At 37.3% G+C, this 18,156-nt stretch overlaps 1 protein-coding gene across 1 annotated transcript in view; it reads left to right on the forward strand.

The window, feature by feature from the left end:
- Positions 1 to 1,161: 1,161 nt before the first annotated feature.
- SORBS2 (sorbin and SH3 domain containing 2) overlaps positions 1,162 to 18,156 on the forward strand; it is a gene marked incomplete at its 5' end in the record, with an annotated part of 46,708 nt that continues 29,713 nt past the window's right edge. Inside the window, 5 exons of the mRNA XM_009075751.1 lie at positions 1,162 to 1,228; positions 2,331 to 2,375; positions 3,557 to 3,740; positions 6,659 to 6,773; positions 14,427 to 14,483. Of these exons, the coding sequence (XP_009073999.1) occupies positions 1,162 to 1,228; positions 2,331 to 2,375; positions 3,557 to 3,740; positions 6,659 to 6,773; positions 14,427 to 14,483 (468 nt within the window). The remainder of the gene's footprint in view (positions 1,229 to 2,330; positions 2,376 to 3,556; positions 3,741 to 6,658; positions 6,774 to 14,426; positions 14,484 to 18,156) is intronic.

Raw genomic sequence — 18,156 nt, forward strand, 5'->3', positions numbered from 1 at the left:
CAATAAGGTGAAGTGCCTGGTCCTGCACTTTGGACACAACAGCCCCATGCAGTACTACAGGCTGGGGGAAGAGTGGCTCGAGAGTTGTTCATCAGAAAGGGACTTGGGAGTGCTGGTGAACAGCAGCTCAATATGAGCCAACAGTGTGCACAGGTGGCCAAGAAGGCCAATGGCATCTCGGCCTGTATCAAGAATAGTGTGGCCAGCAGGACTAGAGCAGTGATCATCCTGCTGTACTTGGCATTGGTGAGGCCACACCTCGAGCACTGTGTTCAGTTTTGGGCCCTTCACTTTAAAAAGGACATTGAGGCTCTGGAGCCAAAGGCAGCAATGCTCATAAAGAGTCTGGAAAACATGTATGAGGAGGAGCTGAGGGAATTGACTTTGTTTAGCCTCAAGAACAGGCAGCTCAGGGGTGACTTCATCACTCTCTAAAACTACCGGAAAGGTGGTTGTAGAGAGGTGGGGGATGATGTCTTCTGCCATGCCTGCAGTGAGAAGACTAGAGGGAATGGTCATAAACTGAGATGGGAGATTAAGATTAGATGTTAGGAAAATTTTTTCACTGTTAGGGTGGTCAGGCACTGGAATAGGTTACCAGGGAGGTGGTGGAGTCACCATCCCTGAAAGTGCTTAAGAGGTGTCTGGATCTGATGCTTTTGGGGTTACAGCGGAGAGGCAGGCTAATTGTTGAACTCGATGATATTACAGGTCTCCTCCAAGCTTTATGATTCTAATCACATTTTGAAGATAATTTAAGTTGGAAATTGTCAAAGTTCAAAAGAAGCTCTTCTTACATGCTCGTAATCGTAATTGCTGAGGTGTTTGTATTTTCCTGTAAAGTATCTAGCATTCATCGTTGTCAAATATAGGGCACTAAGATATTAAACTGTTGTTCTGAAACTAATTCCTATGTTTCTAACCATTGTACCCTCCCAAGATCAGAGTCCAAGACTGAATCAGTCTTCAGTGTCTTACAGAACTTGTTACAGGAATTTTTTGATGAAAAATATAAATACACCATTTAAAATACATGGTATATTAAATAAGGAACAAAATATGATAGACTTTCTATCCAAAATAGCATTAAGTGTCTGATCAAATCTGTACACACAGATGTTTTTATTTTTTTGTTAATTGTTAAAACTGTATTTCTTTTAGACAGTTGACAGGCCGAAGGATTGGTACAAGACAATGTTCAAGCAAATCCATATGGTTCATAAGCCTGGTGAGTATGGTTTTGTCTTGGCTGGGTTGTTTTTAGTCATATTAAAACATGCAATTTTCTGCATTTTGATTGTCTGCTATGTGAAAATACAAGAGTTCACTAAGTGTCAGACAATGAATCAAATCAAATGCATAAATTCAATGATAGATTTTACTGCAGAGAGAGCTATTTTCCCCTGATATGGGCTGAAATTTTCTATTGGGTTTATTTTATTAATGAAACTAAGTAAAAATTAAAGTTATTAGGATAGGTATGCAGTCAGCATGATTCCATGTCACTGGGGAGATTCAGTGAAATGATGCTCATGTCCAGGTTGAGGGATGAAAAACTGGCCACTGTAAATCTCCTGCTGTAACAGCTTTCTTTTAGAGAGCTCAAGTGCTAGAACAGCATGGGCCAGTAAACAGGCTGGTTTGAGCATAAGTTTTGCCCCTGAATTGCATTGTGTTCATAGAATATCTTACTTGGTTTTTTAAAATGGAGCTTTGGTGACATCGCTAGCTTTAGAATTAATGTCCTTTATCATGATTGTCACCAAGTATGTCAAGAAACTGTATAAATGGCAATTATGCTCATTACACCTCCAGAAGGAAGGAGACTTTATTCATCTGAGCTAGAGCTTACATTCAGTATGGTCACACAGAATGTTAGTGGGAGAGTAAGAAATGTAGGCTGGAAAACTTTAGCTTTCAAGATCTATTTTGAATGCTAGTCACGTAGTAGATATTTGGGATTGCTTTTTGTGGTAGGAACAACAACTTAACAGTCTCTAGCAGAGGAAAGCTGACAAAAGGAGCAAATGGAGCTTGGGGAAGGGAAAAGAACAGACAAAAAGCTATAATTTGCAATTTGGTGCTAACTAGTAAGTACACAGTACAGGTGACATGACCCAAAGATGCCATTTTAACAAGATAGTAAAAACAGTGTATGGTAAGTACACTCAGAAGAGAGAGTCTTCCAAAACTACCTGTGAGATGAGGAAAAGAAATATGGTGCTTGATTGCCTACCAGAGTTCTGTTTGTATTTGCAAAAACAAAGCTGCATTTCTGTGATGAACTGGCATGTCTGGCACTCCTGTAACATGTATATTTCTTTTTGTAGATGACGACACAGACTTTTATAATACTGCATATGCATACGGTACTGGTAGGAATTATTCCCTATTCAAAATGAGTCTTTTGTCAATGTCAGCAAGTAATGGGGTAGTTAACTCTTCATGCTTGCTTTCATAATGCTTATAGACACACTTTTTATCGTCTTGTTTGATCTCAGTTGCTCATGCCTTTGTTTCCCAAATGAAACAAATTTAATTTTGGTTGCTTTCTTACCACAGAAATGAATTGCAGCTGTGGGCCTCTTACTGCAGATGGTACACTGTAATACTGTAGTTTCTTGATTACATTGCATTTATTTTCACTAGTGATTGTGAGCAGCCTTTCCTTATGAAAATGGAAAGGGAAGCTGTGTGAAAATATAAACGCTAATTACCAAGATGGTAAGACAAAAAGGGAGTATTGGAAACACCTTAAAAATATGCAGTAAGATTGCCTAATAAATATTATTCTGTTTTATGATCTTGTCCATTTTTGCTGTAGGCGCTGTCATTGATGTTACTTAGCTGCAAGAAAAGACATATTCATCTAAGATATATAATCATTATGTCTTTCAGAAGATCATAGCCATGTGGTAAACTTATTTGAAAAAAAAGAAAAAACATGAATAGACTATGTGCAAAAAAACCCACAGTGCCTTGTGCAAGAATGCCATTCAAAATTCTTCCATTTCAGTTTTCATTGCATTCAACATGCTCTCAGTACAGCCTTCTTCTGTGCTATTGAGAGCATTTGTTGTGGGTCAGAGCGGTCATATCTTTGTAGTCTTGTGATCCTCTTCAAGATATGCTCTCGCCTCATTGTCGTGGACTAAATAATTATTAAAACAATGAAAAAAGATGTGTTTTCTGCCTCTTCTCTTCCTTCTCATCATGGAACAACTGAGCAACAGGATGAGCCTAGGGAATAATGAAAGGCTGTCATTAACAGCTCTGATGGATATATATACACCCATTAACTTCTCACCAGTCAAATTATAATGAATTTATTTTAACTATACTGCACTTTATCTGTTTGTAGTTTTATATAGAAACACATACAAAATTTTCTAAGGAGCTACACAGTACACAGCAATGTACTTTTAAAGGTGCATTTACACATTTCTATAACCTTGCAGCTTTATTGAGTTACTGTGGGTTCTTGTAGCATTCCCTGTTATGTTTTATTAAAACTCATTCTCATGCTATGACTATTTCTGGTTTTGTTTTGTATTAGGTAGCTACAGTCCATCCTTCTCTGCTCAGGCACATCCAGCTGCAAAGACACAGACATACAGACCGTTGTCTAAAAGTGCTTCTGACAGTAGCTCTGATGCCTTTAAGGTCTCGTCCCCTTTACCACCCCACGTGCCACCTCCAGTACCACCACATCGTCTGAGGGAAAGGTCTACACCAGAAAAGTAAGCATATTTTCAAAATCTCTCCTTGGTACATACAGTATTCCAATTGTTGAATGTAACAAAGGATAAAATGCCAACTATAAAATAATACGACTTCAAGGACTTTATTTAGGGAGCACTCGGGTGATGAAAGGTAATCTTCACCAGTAGTCTGGGCATGCTGTAATTTCTTTGATGTGCTAAAGAAGTGTTTGTTCTTACAAGTGGTATGACCATGAGAATTTTCATTCTCATTAGTGAGATTGTCCTGCTTGTTGTGTTTCAGAACAGTCCGTACTCTAGCAGCTGTCTTCAATAGTTAGTCTCTGAGTAGGAAAGGCCATTTATTGGATCAAGCAGCAAAGAAAAAGGATCAAAAGATGATGTAAATTGAAATTCAAGGAAGAGCCTTACAATGTAGCAGTCAATCCATGTTTCCCCAGATCTCAGAAGTGTTTTATATCCCCATTTCAATCTCCATCTCCATTTTGGTAAACCAAGACAGTGTGTACTGATTAAAGGGGCATTTGAGATATTTCATGGTTTTCCAGCTTCAAATTTGCTGCACAAAACCAGATCCCAGTGGTTAGAGCCCAGTCTGGAAAAGGTTAATAATTAATAACTCATGAAAAAAGTGCTTAGCCTTTCGGTAAAACCATACAAGTGATCTCCCACGGACTTTATAGACTTCTGCATATCTGTAGGTACTATCTCAAGCAAAACCCTTTTTCTTTAGTGTTATTATAATAATATTGTGTTATAATATTAATAATATGTTATTATACATTTATCTGTGTGTGTATGTATGTATAAATATTTTATATATTAAAAGGGTAATTTTTTTCTTTCATTTGAGCCTATAAGACCACCTCTCTTGGTTATGCTCAAGCAACAAAGCAGAATTTGACCATTTTTGTCATCTTGGATGTTGTAAACATATCTATATGTAGAAATTTCATTATGTGAAAGAGTTTCAAATAATTAGCAGTTTGAATAAAATGTTATGAGGAAAGACCATACTAAGTGTTTAAATTAAGACTATGACTATGGCTTTTTGAAAAACATTTAGGTAGTGGCAGTCCAAAATGTGATCTTGCAGATACACATATTGCAGAGGAAGATGAGATTTCTTGATGGTTTGGCTACCCTGTCGCTGAGGGCAGGGTGGAAATGCTGGAGGTTAGAGTTGGACTGTCTCTCAAAGGCCATGAGGTTTGAATTTTGCTAGCAGGTCATACAGAAGTGTAGATTTTGTTAACAAGGCACCAAAATATGGATCTGCTTAGCTTTTCTATCTGAAGTTATGTGAGTCATCCTCCTGTGCTAGGCCAAATGCCTTCGTCACAGAAACTGAGGCCTGTTAGAGTTCCTTTTGTCAAGCTTGAAAATAACTGCTTCAGCACTGAATTTGGCTGTTTAGCCTCCCCTTTTAATCCCCTCTATGATAAGACATGCAGTAGAAATGTGTGTTCTCCAGGCCAGGGGATGCCAAACATATTAGTTATGCTTTGCCCACTGCTGAAAGCTACAGCTCCTCATTCTTTTCCTGCCATTGGCAGATTCTTTTTTTAATTGCCTATAAAGCCTGAGTATTTAAAATCTCACATAAGAGGCTTAGGTCCACATGTATCACAGCTCCATAGCTGGGAGGCAAGATATGGTTTGCATTAACAGTTGGGCTCAAAAATATAGTCCATACAGGATTACAGGCTGAACACTGTAAATTAGGTGATCTGAGTGTGAATCAGAATTTGAGAATTATACCTGCAGTATAATGCAACTTGATTAGAATGTTTCCATTTTCCTGTTCATTCTCAAAAAATACAACCTTTTCCACTTTTAAACTAGTTTTTTCCTCAGTGAAAGTAAACATCAGAGGCACATCCTTTGAAATTTAGACCGTTTCATAGATTGAGTTATCTGTGTCCCAGAAGTTGCACTTGCAGGCTTACCATAAACAAAAGCTACCTCACAGAGTTTTTTTTAGGCCACAGGACATGTGCCTGATAAAATTGATAAAATTTAATCAGTGTGTAAATACAGAAAATAGCTGGTAGTATTTTCCCTTTCCTTTCCTCCATGCCTTGCATTACTAGTGTCATTTTACACAGAGCTAAATAAAAATATATGTGAGCTACAGTTTTCCAAATGCAATGTACGTAGGTACTACCAAAACTGCCATGAAAATGTAGTTCTCACTGTAACTAGAGAGCTATTCCCCAAAAATGTATAGTTAGCTAGTAATAGAACATGGTAAATAACTGGAAAAAAAAATGGTACTATGAGTTCATTTTTATTCTTTACCTAGCACCATTAAATTTAAAATGGATACATTTCTGTTCCAAAGTCAACTGCCAGATTCTTCCTCCTGTTTATCTACTCAAGTTTCCAGGGAAACAATATACTGCTTACAAGGATATTCAGGAGCACATCTACAACAGATAAGGATAACAAGCATCTCTTAGATTTTCACAGTGTCCTTTAAAATAATTCCTCATCTCTTGCTGGAAAATTTTATAACTTTTTCTGTATGGACTTATTATCATATTATGTGATGACAGAAATATCTACCACATGCCTATCTTAGTATTGTGCACGAAACAAGTATAGTTATTTGCAGTGGTATGCAATGCCATGGCATTTTGACACAGTGTGTCAAGGAAGTATTTAAACTGATCTACTAGTTATAACAGAAGTATGAGTGATCATGCAGGCTGGACATCCCTAGTATGAAAAATGCTGTACTGAGTATATCTACTGTAAACAGGTTAAGATGATACGGTGGTTAAAACATTGGGATGCTAGGCTAGACATTTCACAACTGAAAGCTGGAAAGGGAAACCATTCTGAACCTGATTTGGTTTTGCAGGTTTCTCTTGCACAGAGCTGTAAAGCAGATGGTCATTAAATTGGCTCAATTGCTTGTGTTTGTTATTTAGAAATGACTGGGATCCTCCTGACAGAAAAGTAGATACTCGCAAGTTCCGTTCTGAACCAAGAAGTATATTTGAATATGAGCCGGGAAAGTCTTCAATCCTTGAACATGAAAGACCGGTAAGACACATCAATCCAATGGGTAATGCAGTAGAGATTTGTTGAGAGGTTATCTTTTTATTATTTACAACTAATAATAACTACTTAGAGGAATACTGAAGGTCCTTTTTCAAATACAGTTTTGCAACAATTTGTCTTTGCTATTATCTTATGGCTGTATTGAAAATATGGGTTAGATCTTCTGGTGTTTCCAAGAAATCAAACCAACCACTGTGCAAACCTCATGGATGATGAGCTGAACAGTAAATTAATGGAAACTGCATTTCCTAGTTGGTATGCATCATCAGCAATCATTTTCAGTAGTATTAACAGCACATATGATGTCCAGTTATTTAATGCATAAAAATGCACTTCGCATTTTCGGGATGTGCCTAATTGTACACCAAAGGAGATTTTGTCAACTCCTGGTCTAGGTTGCCGGAGGGGACTTATCTGAACACAGTCCTTAGCAACCTGACCTGATTAGACCTACTTTTTAGCAGGAGATTGAGCTAGATGACCTCTGGAGGTCCTTTGCAGCCTCAGTTACTCTGTGATTACTAAGTGTATGTTAATTCGTAGTTAGAAGTCTTTATTCCTGCTTTCTGAATAATTATTGCAATTCTGGAATTTTTCACAAACATGTCTGATAAAGCTATGCTTAATGCATGCACACAATAGAAGTTTTCATTTGCTGAAAGACACATTCACTTAGCTCTTCTAATTTACATTTCTGCCATCATAATACTTCCTTAGTTTAGGAAAGCTGTTACATATCAATGGCAATATTTTCTTTTCTGGTCTTTTCCTTTGATGTTGAAATGGTTGGGGGAGTCCAGATTTAAAGAAGGGGGTTATGTAATCAGTACTGGGTTGTTATTTTTGCTTCAATATCGCATGCTTGTTCACAGAATTAATTTTACTAATTTAAAATAAATTAAGGAATTTCATAATATGTAATATGTCAACAGTGTGAAACACCTATACAAAACACCTTTTCCTTTGTTTTTGTGGTCTTTGCAGTAATATAATTTTTGTTAACTAGACAACACTAAGTTCTGTGTGAAATTAAGTTCTTGCAAAACTGATGCATTTTTCAAAGAGGAAATTGCCATTTCTGTAGGAACTGCTAATAAATCAATATAATTAAATGTATTTATTGTGCAGATGAACCTGACAAATAATTTTATTTAAAAGGCAGAGGCATTTGTTCTAAGCACTTTTCAAGCATCATGGCTGCATTATACACACTGAGGTAATTTTCCAGCCTACCCAATGCCAAAGAGTAACAGCAGATTCAAGTTAAAAATAGGAAAATTACACTGATGTTTCAAGAATGACCTCACTTTTCTAATAAACTAATTTTCTACTAATGTAGTGTGAACAAAATAACTCATCTAGGAATTGCAGTGCTGATGAATATCATCAGAGCTACATTTTTTTCAATTCTAGCAAACTAATGAAATAACAAAAAAATGAGCTTTGGTGAGCTTTGCTGACTGTTCCTGAATCTTCTTCTAACTTCCTCAAGCATTTTATTTTTGATAATCTAAATCAAAATGTTGGATTTTGAGCTGTGTTTGGTCCTCAAAATATTTTAATGCAGAAAACATTGCCATTTCTTCTACTAATGCTGACAAGGTGATACATAAGTTGTTCAGGTGTATGTTTCCATCTCCAATGTCTGCAATTCAATAAATGTTCTTCCTTTGCTCCAATATCAGCCAAACCATGGATTTGTTGCCTAAAATGAATGGTTACTTTCCATGAATAAGTAAATGGTGTAATAACTAGATCTTACTCATACGAACATGAAGTTAAATTCTGTTTGCTAGTTTCTACCTTGCATATGAGAAATAATTCCCTCATACATATACATTTCTCTATTTTTGCACTAGAGCATGTAAGGAAAAATCATAGTGTTGCTGTAAAGAAAGGCTTTGTAAAATTGGTACAAGCAATAGATGCCTCTGTTTTCATTAGGTGTTTTAGTCTAAGTATAAAAGTGCACTTGTGCCAGTCAGATAAACTGTGAGGTTAAATTTTAGTTCTAGTTTTTTTGTCTCTGTTGAGTATACAATTTTTCTAGTCACTTTATATGCAAGAGGAATTAATGAACAGAATAAATTTAAAAAGCTTTGTTTAAATTTAAATGCACACTTTTGATTATTACCTGTGAATGTCTACTTGTGCATATCAAATCAGGCACAGGCAAAGCTACATGTAGCACTACAGATGTCAGTTTTTTCAATGTCTGTGTTCTTCTGTACTTGAGTATGGTGATACAGTGCTGTGTTGATGCAAGTGGCAAAAGGAGTTAAGTTACTTATTGGTCTTTAGTAGTATATTTTTAACAAGTAATCAAAATACTATGAAACTACTAGATAAGAATAGTGTAGGAACAGAACTTGGTTTGACTGACAAGTCATAAAAATGGATTTTACTTTATTGCCTCTACCTTCTACTCAAGTAGTTTGGAAGACACTTTGTCAGACCAAGCCAAGTGCAGTTTTTTAAGTCAAAATCATTTGTTCATTTTAAGTCTCTTACAAGGGGAGATAATAGAAGAAGGTCCATCAGCAAAACTGAATCCAAAAGCCAACTGAAGTCAATTGCTGTGTATTGATCTTGGTAGCACAGAGAATGCAGAGCCTTCTCCAGAACGGCCCAGCAGCAGGGAATTTGCAGACTTGAGTGCTCAGTTTCTTTTTGTTTGCTGCCCTCTGCGGTTTAAACTGTAAATTAAAGTAGGACTCATGTGCATGGAGTTAGCCTTACACATGTTCTTACAGTCTCATTTCATTTGCAGACTACTACATGAGGAGAGCTCAAAAACATAGAAGTTATTTCTAGCTATTTCTTTCACCAGCAAAAATGCAAGGGGTTTTAAGCTTGCAGCTAATTGCAAGAACATTTGAAAATGTAAGGGAAGCCAACTCCCATTCTCGTTTTTAGCTCCCTGACTAGCTGGGTGGAAGCCCAACTGATCTGACAGTGTGTTCTGCCTCTCTGCAAGGAGGGACACCAGTCCATCAATGTGTAGGTGTGGGGCTGCTGCTCTTCAGGGCACCTTGAAGCTCGCAAGGCTAATGCTCATTACCCAAGCAAGTAATGTCAGTAGTCCTGGATTTGTAGTGCTCCACTAAAAGCTCCACAATTTCAACATCATACCCATTCTGAGGGTTTGATTGATTTATTTTATGAGGATACACTCAACTGTCGATATTAACATTTCTGTGAAAATTAATTCTTTGGTGGAATATAAAGATAAAAACAGAATCATGGAATCATAGAATGTTAAGGGGTTGAAATGGACCTTAAAGATCATCTAGTCGCAACTCTCACTGCCATGAGCAGGGACACCTCCCATTAGACCAAGTTGCTCAAGGCCTTATCCAGCCTGGCTTTGATCACTGTCAGGATTGGAGCATCCGCAACCTCCCTGGGCAACCTGTTCCAGTGTCTCACTACCCTCACAGGAGAAAAATTTCACCTAATATCTAGTCTAAATTTCCCCCCTTTCGATTTGTACCATTGCTGTATTTCAGTGTACTGCAACTTAGTTTGGAAAAAGAATGAAAAATAATTGTTTAATACTGTCTTCTGAGATTATCCAGATCTAAATTGTGGGATTCTTTTAAGCTAAGCAAAAAACCTCTAAATATGCCAAGCATTCTCTGTAATGGGAGTCAAGTTGATATATACCAGTTGTCTTCTGCATTGTGAAACTGTAATTTTTTTGCCTTCATATCTCTGTAGAAGAGAATTGTGGTTTTTCTTAAATTAATCATAGTCTCTAATAAATTCACAAAATTTTAGTGGTCAGTTCAAGAAACTAATTTCAGTGATGTTTCTCTACTAAAGATTTGGGTATCTGTAGTTGAGTTCAAACAGTTGTCATTAGTGCTACGGAGTTACAGCTGTGGATGGTGGAAATCTATGGGCAAAACTCGAAAGCAGCTTCACTTCCTAACCCTGCTGTGGAGCACAGCAAGTTGTTCATCAGTGACATTCACTTCCCACTTCATTCACAAGAATGCAACTTCCCTTACTTGAAAAGAGCATTGTGAATATAAGTGTATAAAATGACAGTTGGGGTCCAGATATTGAATGAACAGCACACAGATATGTGAGCAGCAAGGTAGTTCTAAAGGGTTGTTGACCTTTCAATAGAGCAGAGTTGGCAGTAGTCAACTGTCCCAGTAACATCAAAGGCAGCAAGAAAAGTGCTGTAAGATGTTTAATTACTTGAAATGGTCAAGAGCACAATGTTATCTCTTGCTGAAAACAGAAATAGCTGTATGTGATTGCTCTGGTGTATTGGTGACAGCTTGACTCTGGAGGAAGAAGTCTTACATACTTGATCACCAGTATCATTCTCTTTGCAGGACCCTCTCTTCTTCTTTGACAATTGCTTTCTAGGTCACACCATAATTAGTGTCTAAGTTTTGATAATTACAGTTATGGAGAACCAAATTTTAAATTCAGAAATGTCTTTAACAGGAGGTTTTCTCCATTGCAGGGATCTTTAAACCAACAGTTCACTGTAATTCTGTGCTGCGTGAAAGCCTACATCAGATCCTACAAAGGAGCTGGAACTATTTAGAAAGTAATTAATGCAGCCAAGTTTACAGTTGATTAGATATCCCATTGAGAGCTGTACTGTTTTGCACTGTCATGTTTTCATGCTACTTGAATAAATCTGTCAATTATTCTTCTGTTCATTGAAGAATTTTCTTAATGCTATCTTCAGTTGCTACTTTATCCCTTTCCTGTGAGAATTTTCAGACAAAAACAATGTATTTCACTGTGGAAAAGAATGCTTCATTATACCAACAAGGCTATGGGGAGACAAAGCATGACACAGTACTACTGAAAAAAATATTGTGGAATGCATAATTTTTTTGTTCCCTTTGTTTTGACCATAGAATTTAAAATATACCAGTTCGATTTCATATGCTGAAGTGGCTTTTTAACATTATGATGCTTACATGATGCATATTCCTTATCTCTGCTCAGCACTTGCTTCAAGGCAGCAAGATCCAGAGCTAACATGCTTTGTGAGAAGACAAGGAATGGCCAAAAGTAATGCTGATAAAGTTGTGTCTTTATTGCTGCTGGGATGGGCGATTTCTTGCCTATGCTGGAGATGACAATCATTTAAACCATCTTCTTAACAAGGAATCTTTAGTAGCATTAAACGTACTTAACTAATGCAGTGATGTTTAAATAAGAGGTCAAAGAGACCTTTTAGCTTTAAAAGTGTAATTTTAAAATGTTCAACATATTCCAGTCCTTGGAAGAACAGCAACAAAAAGAAAAGTATTAAAGCTACCAGTCAATGACAGCTCTTGAACGAGAATATTCTCTGTCTTAAATGCCATCTTCATTCTTTGATTTTATTCCATTTCTTTCCCCATATTTGTTCTGTGTTTGTGTGTGTTTGTTGTTAATGACGTGGCATTTCTAGCACTTTGCTCAGTGTGTGCCTTTTCCTTCCCTTTTCCTTCACAACTGCACCAGACTGATCGCATAAACCCAGATGACATAGATTTAGAAAACGAACCCTGGTATAAATTCTTTTCAGAGCTGGAGTTTGGACGTCCGGTAAGTGAGGGCAGAATATTAATGTTTACACATTAGGCAAAAAAATAGTTTTAGAATGAGGAATTTAAATTACCGAGTTCAGCAAATATATGCCAGTAAAATTAATATGAGGTTGTTTTAGAGAACGGTCAATGGTCATCCCATGCATATAACTAGTTTTTTCAAATAGACTCTTAACTTGCCAGAGTAGTGACTTTAATAGCTTTAGTATGGAGTATGTATCAGACATATAGTAATGTGTAAATATTTAATAAGACAAATAGCATGATAAACAGGGATGTTTTTTAGTCTTCCTAAATCTTTTGTATTTGGCTGTATTATTTTTGAGCAATCTTTTAGAACAGAAAAACATGTCAGGTTGCATTAGGGATGCTAAGTTACAAATTATGTATTTTACTTGAAGAAATATATCTAAATTTAAATGCATGAAGCCATATACAAATTTCTTATAGCAGTAAACAGTGAGATATTTTTCCCTTTTTTCATCTCTTTGATGCATACATGCAGAGTACATCTTTTTTACCTGAACAGAGAGATAGAAGTTTGCTCTGCTTTCAGGCTGGGCACCTGCTTGAACCCACAGACTTCAGTTCTGCTCCAATTTTCACAAATAGCCACTACCAAGTAAAGGATTCAGGCAAACAGATGCTGCCTTAGTCCTGCTGCAATCATTTATGTTTAAAATTATAAAGATGGAGAATTCCATCTGTTTGAAACACATTAACATCAGAGATACCTCCATTTTTCACCTTTGGTTGCCTAGGCACTTGCAATTCTTCTGTGAATACCACAGGCTTAATTGGATCTAAGCACCAAAGGCTGTTTGTTTACTTTTTACAAGAGTAAAACAGTAATACTGTCCTCGAAGGAAGACTGAGAACTAGGTTTCACATCCTCCCTGCACAGTGCCTTAACAACTGAGGAGATGCACTTGCTCTTGCTTTTGCACACACCCTCTCTGGCTCCACAGAGCTCAAATTCTTTCCTGTGCACTCTAACATCTTTAGGAAAAAGGATAGCAAATGTTTTCATCCCAGAAGAATGTCTAAGAGGATGGTTAGAGTATCCAGATAAGTGGAAGACAGGAGTTCAAAGCCCCTCAGAAAAAGGAGGGATCTCCTAAGCCTAGTTAAGTATTCTCATAGTTCCCCAGGATTCTCCCAAGGAGTTTTTGAGTTAAAAACCAAAAGCACCTGCCCACAGGCAGGAAATCCCAAATGGACATGACTTACGAGCTTGAGAGTATCAGAATATAAATATATTTCCATTCTTTTCTTTCCCTGTTAGCTAGCAATTCTCTGGAGGCTCCTCAGCAGTCTAATTAGTGACATGCTGGGCTACATGAGGAGCCTGAGCATTTGACATGGGGCACTGGAGGGCACTCTGGAACCAGGTACCTTAGTCCCTGTTTGTAGCTAGTCTTAAGCCAAAATCAGAACTCCCAGCTACTTCAGTGAGAGCAGAAGAGAAAGCAAGCCACATACGCTCTTTGAAAACTTTAATTTTTAATCATAACATTTCAAAAAAATTACCCATTGAATACCAGCTGAAATTTTTTTACAAAAATGTTAAATAGGTCTGGGTTTAATTTCAGTAGTTTATAATGTGTCACATTTTCACCAATTATCTTGTATCTCCTTTTATCCAGCCATTCAAACCATATTGTCATTCCTCCCTCTATGTGGACAAAACCAGTCCAGATACATTCTTCTGATGAACAGTATTTTACTGATAATGATAACCTTTAAGACAAAATGTATTGAGATTTCTCCAGCAGAATGTAACTTTGTTGCTTTACACTCTTCAGTCTCATCAGTGTTAAAAACTGCTGGTATTTATTCAACCGTTCCAGTTGTAAATTTGACCACCTAAAGTTACTAACATTTTATTAAGATAATTAAAAAATATAGCACATTCATCCTTCCATTCTACCTCTGTGTGTCACTCTTTGTATCTGATGCTGTCAACACTTAGTTTCTAACTGTGTCACCTTTTCCACATGTTTCATTCCTTGCTGCCATTGATTCTACTCCATTTCATCTCTACACTTCTGCTTTTATGATGCAGCCACCTAAAAAGATTTTGGACTATTTTCAAGACAGTTCTCCTGGTGTTTCCAATGAGGTAAATGAATGATTCTTTTTCAGATGATTCCCTTGGGAAGAAGGGTTGGAGTGTCTTAAGTTTGTTAAAACTTAGTGGTTTCCTTCTGATAGCTATGAGACATTTCTAATTCACAATCACTGTATCTTTGTTTTCATATCTTTCCAGATCATTAGTGCATTTGGATGTTGATCTTATTATCCTAGGAACTGTGAGTCCCCAAAACTTCTCAGAGATTAACACTCCGAATTACACAGCAGTCCATACGTCTCTAACTCTTTGACAAATTCCCACTTTCCAGAGTTGGGCAAGTGCATTGCACAATTAATCCATCAGCATGGTAGTATTTTTAAATTAAAATATCTGACTGCAAATTCAGTATGTCAAGTGAAAGCCTTTGTGGCTAAGCTATCATTTCTCCAATTAAGTATTTATTACTAAGGTTGTTAATAAGGTAAAATAGCAGTGAATAATCCTGTTGTAATTTATAACTACAGGATTGACAGTCACTGTCATTCCAAATAAAATTCATCAAGATCAGGTAGTGGGCTGTCATTGCCCTACTCTGAGTGGGAGAGATTCAGGCTTTCATTCCTTCACCACTTCCTCCCCATTTTTACAGTGTTAGGGCAAAAGTCAGTGGATTCTGTAATGATAATTTTGCTTCATATGGTGACTTGACTTCATTTGTATTCATGATTCACTCTCATCTTCCAAGTTAAATCATGGACTTAAATTGTGAATTGTTTGCAAATTACTCTGGTTTGGTTTTAAGCTTTATATATATATGGAAAAACCTCATGGCTGTGAAATTTGGGCCCAGTTCTTTGAGACAATAAGCTTCTAGGCCTTTGCTAATTATTGTTAGTTCTCTATATATGAAGAAGGACAATATAAAAGCCCTAACATGACTGTCTGAAATATTCCCATGTTCAGTAGGTCTGAGTAAAATTACTATTAAGTAATACTGGTTTTCTCTTTGATTAATTTATAAAAACTTGTATCTTTAATTTTGAAACTTTTAAAATGTTTTAATATGATAAATCATGTTAAAAAACTAGAGCAACTTAGAATTTCTCCAGGGGGAGTATTCAAAATGACTTGATAAAGTATTAGAACCATGATGCAAACAAGCATGGTTCTTATTTACAACCTTACCCTGCTTTCCTGACTTCATTTTCAGTCACCATTAAAGCCCTGATGCATAAAACCAGCTAAAATATTATCCTTATTGTAAACATATATCTCATTTTTTTAGTAAAACCAAATCAAAGTATTCAAAAAAGGTTGTACTTGGTAGTTTGGAGTTGTCATCTGCAATATTTAATTATTTTTGTCAGATAGCTTTGATTAATATGGGGGCGTTGAATATTCTGGAAGATTACTAATTAGCTTTGAAGATGGGGGAGTGAGGGAGATGTGTTCAGTTGGGCCCCCTGGAAGTGGCTTGGGGAAACATGGGTCAATAAATGCACAAGAGCTGATAGGACAGCTACAAACAATGGTACCCACTCTTGGCAGTAAAAAACAACCATATCCACTCTTTACTTTCCCCTTTCCCATATATACCATGTCAGTGCAGCTCTACCTGTGGGTAGAAGGTATAAACTCTACACAGTCTAGAAACAATAACATGTGTCTGTGGTGAAGATTAGTATTGTAGAATGGGCGACAAACTGTATCTTTCATGTGGAAAAGACTTCAAAGGTGGCATCAAAGAAAGGGAAAAGGGCGAGTTACATTCAAAGTGATAAGAGAACCTTAAAGGATGACAAGCAAGAGCCATATAGTAACTCAACAGTGAGTTTTGGCATGACATACACTTCTTGCTGTCTTATGCTGATCACTAACACACTATTTATGGCCTGGGGAATGCTGTGGATAAAGAAGTTCTCTCTGGTGTGGTTGCCATTGTGTGATTTTGTGTGATTTATGCATTGCCTTCCATAGGAGACAGTGAGGATCTGCTCCATTCTTGGGAATTACATCTTGTGTAGCCCTGGAGCCACTACAAGTGGTGGAAAGTAATCACTGCCTATGGGTGTTTGGGTACTATCATGTCACAGATGGTCTCTAGTGGAAGTGGTTGGCACCTACAGGAAAGAAAACCCACAATGACAATTCATCTGCAATGTTTATGTCACCTTGTGCAACAGTTCTAACAGAGATCACCTGTGAGCCTGAGTTTCCTCCTTCTGCTGGTTCCAGACGATAGTGGTCACTGGTCAACATGAAGAACATAGCTATGTCCGTTTTTGACATGAGGCTGACATTTTCCAGGCTCAGTGTGTATTTTGTGGGTGGCCTAGGGAACCACACAGACCTGAGGCCTTCGCTCCATCGCATAGAAATGTGAGGAGAACTGTGGTTACACTAGCTGTTGGTGTGAGCAACTCTGCAGTTGGCTTCTATGGTTTTATTCCAGACAGACCTCATAATATTGGATATAGCTCTTAAAATCATTGAATTTGGATACTGGTGGGAGAATTGGCACAAAGTGCTTTCCAGCTTTCAGGGGATGTAAAGAAATACTTGAAAATATGAGCTGTATGGACAGTAAAGACTCAGGAATAAATACCTTCCTCAGAATGTATTTACAAAAACAAATTGCATGATAGTCTGTTTGGACAGAATAGGTGATCAATACTACACTCATCATGAGCCCAATACACATTCCAAATAATGAGAAATAAAATAGAGATTATTTCCTAAGTGATAATTGCAGGTTTAGTTTCTCTGAGAACATGTGGTGATGATCAGCACACCTCCATAACAGAACTGGTTTCAAAACACAGGCTTGTGTTGAATCTGCCTGTGGAAAGGAGGTTTGATTCTTTACTCTTTTTCTATAGCAGATGGTGTAGGTTTTGTTTCACAGTGCCCCTTCTCTCTAATGTTTACATCCACTGAGCTTATGAGCTAGGTTACAGTACTTGGCATAGTCAGTCAACAATTATCTGCTTCTGTTCTTAACATTCAAATTCACAGATCAGTTTTCATTTTAAAGTATCATACTTTATTTATCACCTAAGAACAATGCAATGTCAGATGACAGAAAATAAACCCCCCCAAACCTTGAAATCTATGTTTTGCCAGGAAATTAAAATTTACCAGAAATAACTTCACATTTATTTGTAGAAAAATAAGTTGGGTTTAGCAAATTTAGCAACTAAGAATAAGATGCTTGATTGTATGCCACAGTCTTATGTACTGTCCCGTCATGGCAAAAAGACATGTGGGGCAGCACTGCACAGAAAGCCACCTGGCAGAGGGATACATCATTGTGTGAGTGAAGCAAACCTTCACTGATGGAAACATCTAACATTGGGAGAAGCTGGGGACACAGTCAGTAATGGTAGTGGTGTTCTTCCAACACGCTGTTGCCCTAGTGGGAGGACCATCCTCCTGACATCACTGGCGCACGCTTCCCTGTTCCTTGGTAGTGGGCTCTTCATCCCTCTACCTCACCATGCTCCTCTTGCATAACAGCTTACTTCCCAGATTGTGTGAAGATCTCTCACACACATGCTGGAAATTGCAATGACTAATGTTCTATGATAAGAACTGTTTTTAGCAGGTTTATTAAGTGGTCAGCTACTGGCCACAAACATCATGGCATTTACAAAAGTTTCTGTGGGATTTTGGTGAGTACACTGTTGGGGGAGGAGAAGCTTTGCAGAACTCACTTGCACAT

The sequence above is a fragment of the Acanthisitta chloris genome, unplaced genomic scaffold (genome assembly GCF_000695815.1).
Source record: "Acanthisitta chloris isolate BGI_N310 unplaced genomic scaffold, ASM69581v1 scaffold13365, whole genome shotgun sequence".
Classification (NCBI taxonomy): Eukaryota; Metazoa; Chordata; class Aves; order Passeriformes; family Acanthisittidae; genus Acanthisitta; species Acanthisitta chloris.